Genomic DNA, 14088 nt, shown 5'->3' on the forward strand with positions numbered 1-14088 from the left:
TGGACTTGCAAAAAGACAAGTAAGGTAGCATAAGGTACAATTTCATTTGTCATTTTCTCAACAATTAATTTCCAAACGTTGATCCTGCTTTGACTTCTTTTTTAAAGAAATATCTGGATCTAAAATGTGAATTTTCTGATATTGAATTGAATTGAAACTGTGCAAAACTTCTGTTTTACTGATCATCAGTTTAGGTGTAATTACCAGTGGCTTGGTGGCTTATACTCTAGCAAGTGTCCTTTTGCTTAAATGTCATGCTACCTAAATTGCATGACATTTCGAAGCTGTTAAATTTATGCGTTTTTTTGTTGTTGTTGTTGTAGAGGAACTCCATGGAAAGCTGGATGAGGAACGTTTTTTGTTCTCACAAGAGAATGAGTCAGCTGCCTGTGATGTGCTGGATTTAATGGAGGTCATCTCAGTGTTTGATTGCTCCACACAGTAAGAAAATACTACAATGTTTGTTTATGTGTGCGATTTTCTAAAGGGGACATCTGATGACAGTTTTCCACAAGTTGGTATGATTCTTAAAGTGACATTTACTCACCCTCTTGTCATTTCAAACCTGTATACATTTCTTTGTTCTGCTAAACACAAGGGAAGATATTTGCAAGAATGTCAGTAACCAAACAAAACTCATTCCCCATTGACTATTTATTTTCCCTACTATGGCAGTAAATGGTGAATGAGATCTGTTTGGTTACTGACATTCTTCCACATATCATTCTTTGCGTTTAGCAGAACAAAGACATTTATACAGGCTTGAAACTACCTGAGGGTGAGTAAATGATGACAGAATTTTCACTGTTGGGTAAACTATCCCTTTAACGGTCTTCTTGAAATGTCTTTTACATACTTTGATACTTTGTTTAAAATTCCTCAGTGGTCTTGTAAAACATCACCCTTGTCAAAAACCGCTCTGTTCACATGTACCCATTTTGGTGCATGTCTCTTTAAGTCATAATTGACTACTGCTTACCCTGGTAGTAGGATGCCTGTGAGCCTTAACAGGCAAATACAGAGCTTGCATGCCAGGTTCGCTTTATAGTCCAAAGCTTGTTAGCTAGCATCGCTACCTGTGTTCAAAATGTATGGGAAGGGGTTGGTCTACAGCCGTATAATAAGACTCTGTATATGGCTCAAGGTGGTCTTATTTTAAATAGCTAGCAATCTATATGTTTTTTTCTGCTAAATTTTCTGGGCCCTGTGTCTGTCTAGATTGTAATTGGTGGGAGGGAGTACATTCCCAAATTATTTTTAACAACACAAGGGTAAATTTATTTCGGTAAAAACAACCCAGCGTATGTTAATCTATAACCCAGCGTTTTTTTTTTTTTAAAAAAGCAGATAAACGTGAATGTGTTCAAAGTCAAAGCACTTCAAATGTGTAAGCATGTAATGTCATTTACAGAGGAAGTCATGCGTTTGAGATGTTTACACTGACAGACAGACTGACCTGCTCTGCAGATGGGCCTGATGCTCTCCTGGAACACATGCTGCATGTCATGAAGGTAACATGCTCACCTTGTGGGTGAATCCAAGTGTTATTCATTAGTACATGTCTTCATATCAATAGTACAGCAGTGACTGGAGTAAATGTGCTGTGTGTAGATTTTGCTGGGGGATACAGCATTGGACGAGGATCTAGAAGGTGTCTATGCTATGTCCAGAGCATCTGTACGGCAGGGTGCATCCCTCGACTGTGTTGAAGTGTGGTGTACACTACAGACAGGAATTCTGAATATATTCACACGGCCACACTGCTCAAGAGACAAATTGCTGTTGGGCTCTGACACACACTGCTGTCAGTATCACATTACCTATTTATAAGCTGCTGTTAACGTGCTGTTTATGTTAATGATTAAACTACTGCACTGTCAGAAAAAATGTGGCAGATTTGTACCTTTAGGGTTACAATGGCTTGTCACTGGGGCAGTACCCTCAAAGGTACACATATTGTACCTTTCCACATGGATACCCAGACAGCAAGCAACCATTGAATCAATGTAAAAAAATAGCTGATTTGTGAATGTTAATTGCATTGAATCAGTATCACTTTTGCACCTGCAATTAATGTTGAAACAAATCACCATTATTGTGATCAGTGTTTGCTTTAGTTGGGCTCTTGACTCTTGAGTTTAATGTTAAAGAGCAGGTTTCATGAATCTCATAAAATTACCGGCATTTCAGTGTGTAACGTAGCTTTCCTTCAATTTTGACGCTCTGCAAAGTTGTTATTCCAAAAAGTCCATGATAAATTAAGATATTGGCTTCCAAAGTAAGGAGTCGACTCCGAACCGCCCAAACAAATCGTTAGGCTTTCGAATCTTTTGAGTGTAACATCGATACGTCACAGTGTAATGCATCAGCACAATCCCCGCCTTCCCGTGAAACAGGAACACTCTGACCTGCCCACTAGCACTTCAGGTAGTGTTGCGTATACAACATGTCGAGGGGACGCTGTGTTTTGTGCTGTGAACGCAAATGTACTTTGTTTTCGCTGCCAAAGGATGACGATGTGAAGGATCAGTGGTTACATTTTTTTTCCACGATACCACTGCAGTACAATTCCAACCTTGTGTAATGTGCTCGTCATTTTACCGACAACTGCTTCTCAAATTTTGGCGAGTTCAACACGGGATTTGCCAGCCGCTAGACCCTGAAAGATAAGTCAATACCAACTTTATTTGGACTAACAAGCGTCTCAGACCCACAAGAGCTGTAAGTACGATAAATACGTTACGTGTACATGTTAAATTGAGTGCTTACAATATACGTTAAAGTAATTGTGCTAATCCGTGTTGTATATTTAGCAGAGGTGGGTAGTAACGCGCTACATTTACTTCGTTACATTTACTTGAGTAACATTTTGGAAAATATGTACTTTTTAAGTAAAATTAAAAGTGTGTACTTTTACTCTTACTTGAGTAAATTTCTAATAGAAAATCTGTACTTTTACTTCGTTACATAACTTACATTGCCTGACGTTCCTTCGTTCCTTCATTTTAAAATATGCTTTTTAAAACGCGTTGTTTATTTCAAGGTCGTCGTCTCTTTTTACGGGCATTCCCGGGTGATCGATTCTTTTGAGTCGATTCTTTTGAAAGCATTAATTGAACAATGGGCAAAACCACTTGAATAGGCTAATGAATCAGTTCAAATGATTTGTTCAGTTCGCAGCACGATCTGAATCATCTGAAGCAGGATTACTCACTCCTCGTAGCGCGAAACTTAAGAACACGCAGAACACAAAGAGTGTTGGATGAAGTGGATATTAATCTATATCTATACAATCAAAACTGCAAATGTGTCATATTGTTTGCCAGCGATGATAAATGCCCGCCATATGCGCGCACCCGCGCGACCTGTTCGTCAGACACAGCAACATGCGCGTTACCTGTCAGACACAGAGACGTGGGCTTGCAGAAATATACATTTGAAGAACAGAAGGAAGAAAACTTGTTGATGGGCGTGTGGTTCACTGTTTACTGTTTGTTTACAAGTAAGAGCGTTTCACAACACACACGTGACACAACACGAGAAAACATGAGCTTTGTTCAAAAATGTGTATTTCATTTAAGAGAGCACTGCAGATGTTCTAGATCATCTTAGGAAATGCTCTGAGTTTAGTTCATGCTTTAGTTTGACATGGTCTATTATTCTGAATAAGTTGTGTAAACTACATTGACATCAGGACTAGATGAAATTTACAGAAATGCTTGTCTCTTCTGTGTTTGTCTATTCTTTAGTCTCTCTAGTATATTGCAAAGATATCTGCTTATGATAATTAAAAATATTGATTAAAATGTAATATTAAAATATTGCCATTAATATTAATTTTATGTAGTAGTCCTATATAATCAGATACAAAGTAACTAAGTAACTAGTTACTTGAGTAGTTTTTTCATTGCATACTTATTTACTTTTACTCAAGTAAATTTTAAAATAGTGACTTTTACTTTTACTTGAGTAACAATTTCTCTAGTTACTTGTACTTTTACTTGAGTAAAGATTTTGGCTACTCTACCCACCTCTGATATTTAGTACAGCTGTAGGTTTCCAGGTAAACAACGTATAAATTAACAGTGTTACAGTTTTAATAATCCAACTCTTACCTAATAATGTGGGGGTTATTGTAGACTGTTGTCGTTCTACATGTCGTAGTATTGTACAAACTGTATCCCTTTATCGTTTAGTGCTAACGTGTCTCACATTATGGTTTTGTCAAGTGTGCAAAGTTTAGCTGTGGTCACGATCCCCTTCAAACAAAACGGTTTGCTTGTCATTATTTTAAAAACGGACTGCAGCACTACAGTATATCATTTTATTATGTAAAGGTGTGTGCATTATCTTTGGAAGCTCTCGCTAACTTGCTCAGTTACTCCTCTCTGTATAATCAAAGTAATGATCAACTTTTGGATAGAGCCGTTGCTGTTCTCCCACAGCTATGACGAAAAAAGATCAACAGAAAACAATAGTCTGAATGGTTTATGAAGATAAATTTATGAAGATAAAAACTTGTGATATGGTAATACTGATGCCATTTTTACACTTACAGCGTCTTTGTTTACAAAAACTTTCCTGAGATAAGAACTGTGGTAATGGGCGTTTCGTTTCTGACACACAATGTATGAAGAAAGTCCAATCACAACTGATTGGGCCAGTTGGCCAATCGGAGCACACTGGACTCGCGGTTGGGAGGAGCTTAGAGAAGTGGAACATTTGAACAGCTTCGGAGGAATCGTTTAGGGATCTTTGAGAAATGGATAGATACTAAATGCTTATTTTAAGAAAATAGCACCATTTTTTTACCTTTGATGCATTTGAACATGTTGTTGGGGACTCTAATACAACATCAGGACACTTACAAAAACCTTGAAACCTGCTCTTTAAGTTTTCTTTACTGTCTAACACATATGTTGTGGCAAAGAAAATTAAGGTCCAGTGACATCAGAAAATGATCTTTAAATTACTTTTGAGTGTCTTATGCGGTGTTGGGAGTAATGCGTTACAAAAGTAATGCATTATAGTAACAAATTACTTTTTGCGGTAATGCAGTAGTGTAAGGCATTACTAATCAATTTTCAGTAATATTTTACTCGGTACATGTTCAGTATTGCTTGCGTTACAACAAACTTTTCGCCCGCGAGACATTAACAAATCAAAAATTCCGCAAGTAAGTTCTATTTCCTGTTGGTGAATAGACACGTGTGGTGTCATTCATCTCCCTCTGGATGGTGGAACTTTGTATTTTGTATCGTAAAAAAATATTATTTCAGTCTCTGAGCTAAAGGTCCGAGGCTACTGGCCCCACCCGGTTCGCTGCAAGCGCCAGTGTTGCGAGGGTCGCGATTTTCCCGCACAATTGGGCTATTTTGAAAATAAAGTTGCGAGAAAAATTATGGAGTTGCGGGTTTTTGGGCTACTTTCATAATGTACTACAGCCGCCAAAATGTTTATTTATATTCTAAGGATAAATGTTAATTGATGAGATTCTTAATGTGTATTCATACTCAGATGAATACCTGGCAACTCCAGGACCGGCCCGTTCTCAAAAGTGTGTGGAACAAGTGTCTGTCAGGCAGGCTACAGTACAGGGAGGGACGCACATGGGATCATTTTTAAAGGGACACTCCACCCAAAAACGAAAATTCTGTTATGGATTACTCACCCTCTAGTTGTTCCAAACCTGTATAAACTTCTTTGTTCGGTTGAACACAAAGATATTTGGTAGAATGTTAGCAACTGAAAATTCTTTGGCATCATTGACTACCATAGCAGAAAAAAATATAATGGTAGTCAAAGGTGACCCAGAATTGTTTGCTTTCCTAAATTCCCCAAAACATATTTTGAGTTCATCAGAACAAAAATATATACAATACCTAGGAAACCATTCAGATAAGTAAATATAGCAATAGAAACGTCTTTTGGCATTTGTTAACTTTGATTTGACACCGGAAAATAATTGGGCTAGTTTTCATTCCTTTTGAGCGGGTTTTGAGGGGTCATTGGGCTGCTTTCAGGAAGTTAGTTAGCAAGATCCCTCTGACCAGCAGCAATGACAAGGTAAGCTAACGTTTACATGATGACTAGCTGGAATTCTATTTAATCTAGTTCAGTGATGAGATGGGACTATTTTGTATTTAAATACCTTTGAAATTTTTTTATTGTCTTTTGTATTTAAATGTGTTTAATCTTAGTATTTTTGTATTTTCAAACTGAAATACTTTTTGCCAATCAACCTCCTTATTAGACTGCATGGATGGGCAGTGTATTCAAATACATCCATTTGAAATACAAAATACTATTATTTTGTAATAGTATTTTGAATTTGAATGCATTTAATCTAGTATTTTTTGTATTTATTTGTGTATAGCCTAGTTAATTCAAGAAATCAGCAGTCTAAAGATGTTGATTGGCAAAAAGTATTTTGCATTTTGAAAATACAAAGACTTATTTTAGAATGTTAAGTTCTACTTCTGTAGTTATTTTGGTGAAAGTAACTCAAAAGTAATACAGGAGTCATGTAACGTATTACAATTCTGAGACAGTAATATTGTAAGGTACGGAATTACTTTTAAATAACAGTAACAAGTAGTGTTGTCAAAAGTACCGGTACTTCGGGTCCAAGTCGGTACCTAAAAATAAAAAAGTTGTCGGTACCTAATTAAAAAAAGACCCGGTAGCACCGACGTACCGGATCAACTGGGTACTGATGCTCTGTCTGTCAGGTTGTCAGTCGGAAACTTTTTATAGACGCAATAAGACGTGATGAGCGGATAAGCGTGGCTCCGATCCACAAGAGATGCACACAGAAATACTTTAGATTAAAGTCATATCACGAAGAAAACTAACAGAGTTTTGTGGTGAAAGGAGGAAGCATCCGGATTTAAGTTAAGTTAATTAACAATTCAAGCGGTAAGTTTCAAATTCTGTTCGCGTTTGTATTATGAATTTTGTAGCATATGTTAAGTTAAAGGTTAACGTTACGTTAAAATAAACGTTCCTGTTTGCGTGTTAATTTGTTAGCGCCAATGCTAATCCAGTCAACTGTCCTTATTAACCATTTAATGCTTTTATAACTGTAATGGGGTAAAATAAATAGGAGGACAGGATGGGGTTTACAGTACCTATTTTATTTAGGACTATCTGAAATCTATGTGCTAGAAAACTATCATACTAACTGTATGACTAGCAATGTATGTCTTGGATAGATAACTCTATTAGGTTTAAAAAGCCACATTTAAACTAAAGACAAATATACAGTATCTGTTGCATTTGTTATGTTAATATACAGTTACCTTAATGTAAGTAATCTTGTGTAAATGCAGTATAAAAACTGATGTTTGTTTTAATATTGCATATGCATGTTTGTTCAGTCAGTTGACTTACTGAAGTTTATTCTATTTGTCTTATACAGCAGCAGACTGAGGAGGATGTTCATCAGCATGAAAGACCCCAGTGAGCACCGTTTCAGCAACAATTAACTTGTATACTTCATGTATACAAAATGGCATTGCTTTCTATACATTTATATTAACAATGAGCTTTATTAATAAAATTGTGTTTCAATTAGCATGTACTGGTGTTTTGCTTTGGTACCAAAATTGGTACCGAGAACCGTGGAATTTTACTGGTATTGGTAACGACTACTGAAATTTTGGTACCATGACAACACTAGTAACAAGTAATCTGTAATGTATTACAGTTTGGAAGTAACTTGCACAACACTGGTCTTATGTTTTTAATATGTGAATGTGGAGTTATGACACAGTTTAAAAAGATTTAAGCAGTTTTATAGACATCTGTGAGTGTATGAATCTCAACAATGGTCACAATCAACAGAAAGAAAGCTTCATGCTGTAATGCATGCTGGGTAACATCATAGTACAAAACTCATTCATGACTCCCAGCATGCATTGCAGGTGATATGTTTATCTGAATTAGTTTGATGATTGTCACCATTGTTGAGATTCATACACCGATTCTTCATGTCTAACTGATTCAGAAAAGTAACAGTTTTGTGAAAATCATTTATTGTGTAAATTGTCCATAAAACTGCTTAAATCCTTTTAAATTGTGTCATAACTCCGCATTCACATATTAAACACATAAAACACTCAATAGTAATTTACAGAATTTCATTGTGATGAAATAACAATCATTTTCTGATCTCACTGGATCTTAGTTTTCTTTGCCACAACATATGTGTTAGACAGTAAAGAAAACTTAACATTAAACTCAAGAGTCAAGAGCCCAACTAAAGCAAACACTGATGACAATAATGGTGATTTGTTTCAACATTAATTGCAGGTGCAAAAGTGATATTGATTCAATGCAATTAACATTCACAAATCTGCTATTTGTTTACATTGATTCAATGGTTGCTTGCTGTCTGGGTATCCATGTGGAAAGGTACAATATGTGTACCTTTGAGGGTACTGCTCAGTGACAAGCCATTGTACCCCTAAAGGTACAAATCTGCCACATTTTTTCTGACAGTGCTGGGTATCCATGTGGAAAGGTACAATACGTGGACCTTTGAGTGTATTGCCCCAGAGCCATTGTACCCCTAAAGGTACAAATTTGGCACATTTTTTCTGACAGTGTGCTTTCTTCCTAGATCTACACCAAAATGAGAACTGCATCATGCTGCAGGATGCCGAGAGGTAGGTCACTTAATTGTGCACAACCTAGTGACGTACCTAGCTAGACAGAATTCGGCCTTAAAGCTGTGTGCCAAATATTTAGGCATCATAGGCATGCACAACACCTAAAATCTTTTTCTGAACAGTCACTGTGTACAGTAATTTTGAGCATCATCATTGGCATCTGCAACATTTTTGTCCATAGGTGCATGCAGCTTTTTGACATTATAGGAATGTAAAGCATACTGTGTAATGCTGTGTAGAGAGGCAACTCGCTAAGTTTTGGTTGCCATTTACTTAACACCAGAATGGTAATAATGTTTTGATAAGTATTAGTGTACCTCACAAATGCCTTAAATACAGTGTGTTTTCTGCAGAACACTGCATATACAGTTTGAATTGCAGCAAAGCTGTCTGCGGTGGTATGAGCTTATGCAGAGGGCCACATGCTCAACAACAGATGGGCACAAACATACTGATGCTGTGCCATGTGCTATAGACAGATGCATCTCTCACATAACACAATATGGTAAGTGACTGTCTGGAGTTATAGCAGTTCTGAGTTTTACGAAGATAAAAAAGATTCAGTTTATTTGAGTTAATTATTATAACTTAAATATAAGTTATAGTTGTTATATACTTTTCATATTTATTTATATAGCATTTTGTACAATGTTGCAATGTTTAAAAGCAGCTTTACAAGAAAATTAAGAATTTAAAAGTAAAAAAAAACTAAATAAATAGCATACACTATATACAGTATATACAGTATATATATATATATATATACTATATAATACATGGCATTGCAAATTTTATTGTCCTGATAGATTATGATACTAGAACTGTATATGCTTTTTTCTTTAGTCAATTAATATGATAGATAATGAATATATTGAACCAGATGTGCCTTTTCACCTTACATGGAAATGTATATTTTTCTAAATATTAATAGAATTATATATAGAAGAATTATATAAGAACAGGACTGTAACATATATAGAGAATTTGCAGTACTACGATGAAAAAAAGTGTAATCTCTAAAGAAAATGTGCAGTAAGAAGATAAAGTCTGTAAGATTGTAGTTGGATCCGTATAATGAAAACTATATTAGCAAAGTTTTCAAAACAATAGGCTAAGCTTATGTCAGAAGTCTCCCAGTGAACAAGCCAACAGTCTGACAGTGGCAAGGAACTAAAACTTAAATGTACAAATAAAAAAAATAAAAACTGACTTCCGGTTTGGGGCGATGGAGTAAACACGCGTTGAGTCGTGCTCCCGCATTTTCACTTTAAATCTACCTCAAAACCCCACCACTTTTTAAAATTCTACTACTAGTTGGAAATTATTTTGTTTGTATACACATAGCCGCACCGTAGTATGGCAGCTAAATCAGCAAAACAAAGTAAAAAGGACCAGAAGATTGAGACGTGCTGAGACGACGGTAAAGATGTTAGCATGGCAGCTATCACTAACCTGCTGGAGGATCACCGGGTTGCTCTCTCTGCAGACTTTAAATCTACCGTTTCGAAACTTGAGAGAAAGCTGGACCAAATTCAAGCAACCGTGACGGAACACGCCGCTAAGATTGCTTCGCTCGAGACAAACGCAAATTCGCAGGACGAGCACGCACGCGCTTTAGAATCTACATGTGCTATGTTAACAGAGAGTAATGCTAAACTGTTAGCTAAGTGGTCGATCTTGAGTCCCGTAGCCGGCGTAATAATATACGAATTATTGGCCTACCTGAATCCATTGAAGGTCCTCGTCCTTCTGTCTTTTTCTCTGAGCTATTCGCAGAAGTGTTTGGAAATGGTGTTCTGGAATCTCCGCCGGAATGTGATAGAGCGCACTGGTCACTGGCTGACAAACCGAGGCCGGGGCAAAGGCCTAGGCCTGTTATCATCCGGCTTCACAAGTTTCAGCAGAAGGAAAAAATTATCCGCGAGGCCAGGTTGAAGAGGGGGAAGCTTTACTATCGCGGCACTCCTATTGCTGTTTACAAGGATTACGCTCCGGAGGTGCTGGAACAACGTTAGAAGTACAAAGAGGTACTGTCTGAACTTTATAAACTGGGCCTAAAACCAGCGCTACTGTTCCCAGCCAGGCTTACTATTGTAACGAAGGAGGGAAATAGGAGAAAACTTGCATAAGTCGCTGAAGCTAAGAATTATATTGCCTCCCTAAGCTCTGATGTGCATCAAACATGAAGTGACTAATGCGATAACTCACGTCTGGTTAGGTTGCTGATTCAAGAGAAGCTGAGTGTGCCTTCGAGTTCATCGTTCTACTTTAAAAAACATCTAGGTTGTTATATAAACCCGACTTTCAGACCAGGTTGTGGAGTTTTCAATTTATGCTGTCAAAATACCTAAGATTGGTCATGTGTATCTCGAGTTTGTATTATCTGTTCATTTAATGAAAACACATTATGCACGGCTTCGTACACCTAATTTGTTCGTTTATGAATATATATGCGAGCCTGTTCCCTTTTTTAAAATTTATTTATCTTTTCTTCTGCTAGTATTGTGATGATGATTATTGTTTTGTTATACATTTTTTCCTACACGTATTCAAAATTATTATAAACATTTTTTTTTCAAATCACGAGCAACAGGCTGGACTTTTTCGTTTTAACATGTAAAATTCAAGATCTGGTGTTATGGCATTTTAGCAATAGGTGATGATGTACCATGTATTGTATTCCTTTATATTTGTATGCATTCATCACTTCTTTGGTAAATATACATCATGTATGTATATTCATGTAATTTCTGTTGTTATACTGCAAGGTTTATTTTATTTTTCTTATAATTTAATTTATTTTTTATGTTTTATTGGTCCTTGCCCAACTATTATTTAATCTCACAAGAAGAAGGGTTTACCCTTATATAAGTGGTGGGAATGAGACGTAGGAAGTCCTGAAAGCATGGAGTTGTGCTGCTCAGATAATGTTTGTACCTTTGAGGATGTTTATGAGGCCACAAGTGGGTTTTTTGTTTATTTATTTTATTCATTTATTTATTTTTATGTAGTTGTTTCATTTTCTGTCCTTATCCCTTCTGTTTTTGGTGTCCTTTATCTGTTACAGAGGGCAATTTGGCTTCCAAACACTTTAATCTATATACTGCCTTAGATGGCTGCTGATACTTCAAGGATGGGTAAAGGTGTGCGCCTGATTTCATGGAATACTAAGGGAATGAACAAGGCCGTTAAGATTGGTAAAGTAATGATGCAGTTACAACATTTAAAAGGGGATATCATATTCTTGCAGGAAACTCATATTAGAACATCAGATGTCCAGCGTATCAAAAGGGCTTGGATGAATCATGTGTTTCACTCCAAATTTTCTGCCAAGGCTCGGGGGGCTGCTATTATTATTAGTAGGAAAATTTTGTTTGAACCAGCACAAGTTATTGAGGATGTTAATGGTCATTATATCATGGTATCAGGCCTGTTACAGAACCTTCCAGTTGTCCTAGTTTCTATCTATGCCCCCAACTGGGACAATGAGCAATTCTTTACTAATTTATTTGCTAAAATTCCAAACAGCGACAACCACCATATACTGATAGGGGGTGATTTTAATTTGGTGCAAGACACAAATCTTGATAGGTCATCAACTAAACAGATAAATCTTTCGAATTCAGCTAAAATAGTCCTTAACTGTTCATCCCATTTGGGGCTCTCAAACCCCTGGAGATTTAAAAACCCCCATAGTAAAGTCTTCTCATTTTTTTCTCCCCCACATCACAGCTTTTCCCGGATCGATTTCTTTTTAATTGACAATACGTTGTTACATCGAGTCACTGCTAGTGATTACCACCCAATAGTTATTTCAGACCATGCTCCTACATCACTCGACATTAACTTCCCACTTAGTGTTACTTCCCCACCTTCATGGAAATTTAGCTCTCACTTATTAGCAGATCACGAATTCAAAGATTTTGTTGCCACTCAAATTACTGACTACATCACATTCAATGATACCCCCGAAGTTAGTAGTGTTTTTCTATGGGAAGCTCTCAAAGCTTTTGTTCGGGGTCAGATTATTTCCTTCATTTCATATCTGCGTAGGGCTGAAAGAGCTTTTTGGACAAACTTTTTAAATTAGACGAAACATATGCTGTCTCCCCTTCCCCCACACTTTACAAATACCGACTTGTGATACAATCTGAATACGACTGCCTGATGACGTATGAAGTAGAGAGACAATTACGACAAACAAAACAGCGTTTTTTTTAACACGGTGATAAGGTGGGAATACTCTTGGCCCAACAGGCTCGTGCAGCCAGCGCCTCCAGGCTAATTTCAAAAGTTATTTCTCCCAATGGCAGATTTACCACAGATCCGGTCGAAATTAATAACATTTTTTTTAATTTTTACACTAACCTTTATACCTCTGAGCACTCCTCAGGTTCAGCAAAGACTCATAACCCCTTAGACTCACTAAATTACCCTAGAATTGATGAAGATATAGCAAGAGAACTAGGTAGACCCATTTCCCCTCAGGAGGTTCAAGAGGCTATTAAATCGATGCAAAATGGGAAATCCCCAGGCCCTGACGGGTATACAGTTGAGTTCTACAAGACTTAATCGGACTCACTAGTCCCAATCTTGGTGAGAATGTACAATGACTAATTTCAAAAAGGTCAATTACCGGCAACTATGTACATGGCATACATATCCTTGCTTTTGAAGAAGGACAAAGACCCTACCTCATGTGGTAGCTATCGACCGATTTCTCTTCTAAATGTAGATTGCAAGATACTAGCCAAAGTCCTCTCCTTTGACTCCAAGATGTCATATCTTCCATAATTTCTTTAGATCAAACAGGCTTCACATTGGGGAGGCACTCTTTTTTAATACTAGAAGATTATTTAATCTTATTTTTTCTCCTGCACCCGATACCCCTGAAGTGATTGTTTCACTGGATGCTGAGAAAGCGTTTGATAGGGTGAAGTGGGAATACCTGTTCTTCGCTCTGGGTAAATTTGGGTTCGACTCCAAATTCATTTCCTGGATTCGACTTCTGTGTGCCTTCCCTTCGGCATCGGTACATACCAACGGTATTAGGTCACCACCCTTTTTGCTCCAGAGGTATAAGGTATATTATTGCTCAGGGTATAAGATGAACTATCAAAAAAGCTAGTTATTTTTCATTAATCAAATGGCTAAATCCCTTCCTTTCTTTCCTTTCTTTCTAGTCCCCTTTAAACTAGCACAGGATGGGTTCAAATACCTGGGCATATATATTACCAATTCATTTAAAGACTTGTTTTTTAAGAATTTTATACAACTTTTGGACAAGTGTAAATCAGATTTTGCTAGGTGGAGCTCCCTTTCTATATCTTTAATAGGTCGCGTTAATCTCATTAAAATGATCGTCCTGCCAAAATTCCTGTATCTTTTTCAACATGTCCCTGTCTGCATGAATAAA

The 14088-nt window shown here is 37.0% G+C and overlaps 1 protein-coding gene across 1 annotated transcript in view; it reads left to right on the top strand.

The window, feature by feature from the left end:
• Nucleotides 1-14088, top strand: part of LOC130569733 (arf-GAP with Rho-GAP domain, ANK repeat and PH domain-containing protein 1-like) — a 71535-nt gene that overhangs the window by 40793 nt on the left and 16654 nt on the right. The window contains exons 15-19 of the mRNA XM_057359557.1: nt 324-441; nt 1412-1511; nt 1612-1804; nt 8624-8669; nt 9026-9177. Of these exons, the coding sequence (XP_057215540.1) occupies nt 324-441; nt 1412-1511; nt 1612-1804; nt 8624-8669; nt 9026-9177 (609 nt within the window). The remainder of the gene's footprint in view (nt 1-323; nt 442-1411; nt 1512-1611; nt 1805-8623; nt 8670-9025; nt 9178-14088) is intronic.

This window comes from Triplophysa rosa, linkage group LG19 (genome assembly GCF_024868665.1).
Source record: "Triplophysa rosa linkage group LG19, Trosa_1v2, whole genome shotgun sequence".
NCBI classification, from domain to species: Eukaryota; Metazoa; Chordata; class Actinopteri; order Cypriniformes; family Nemacheilidae; genus Triplophysa; species Triplophysa rosa.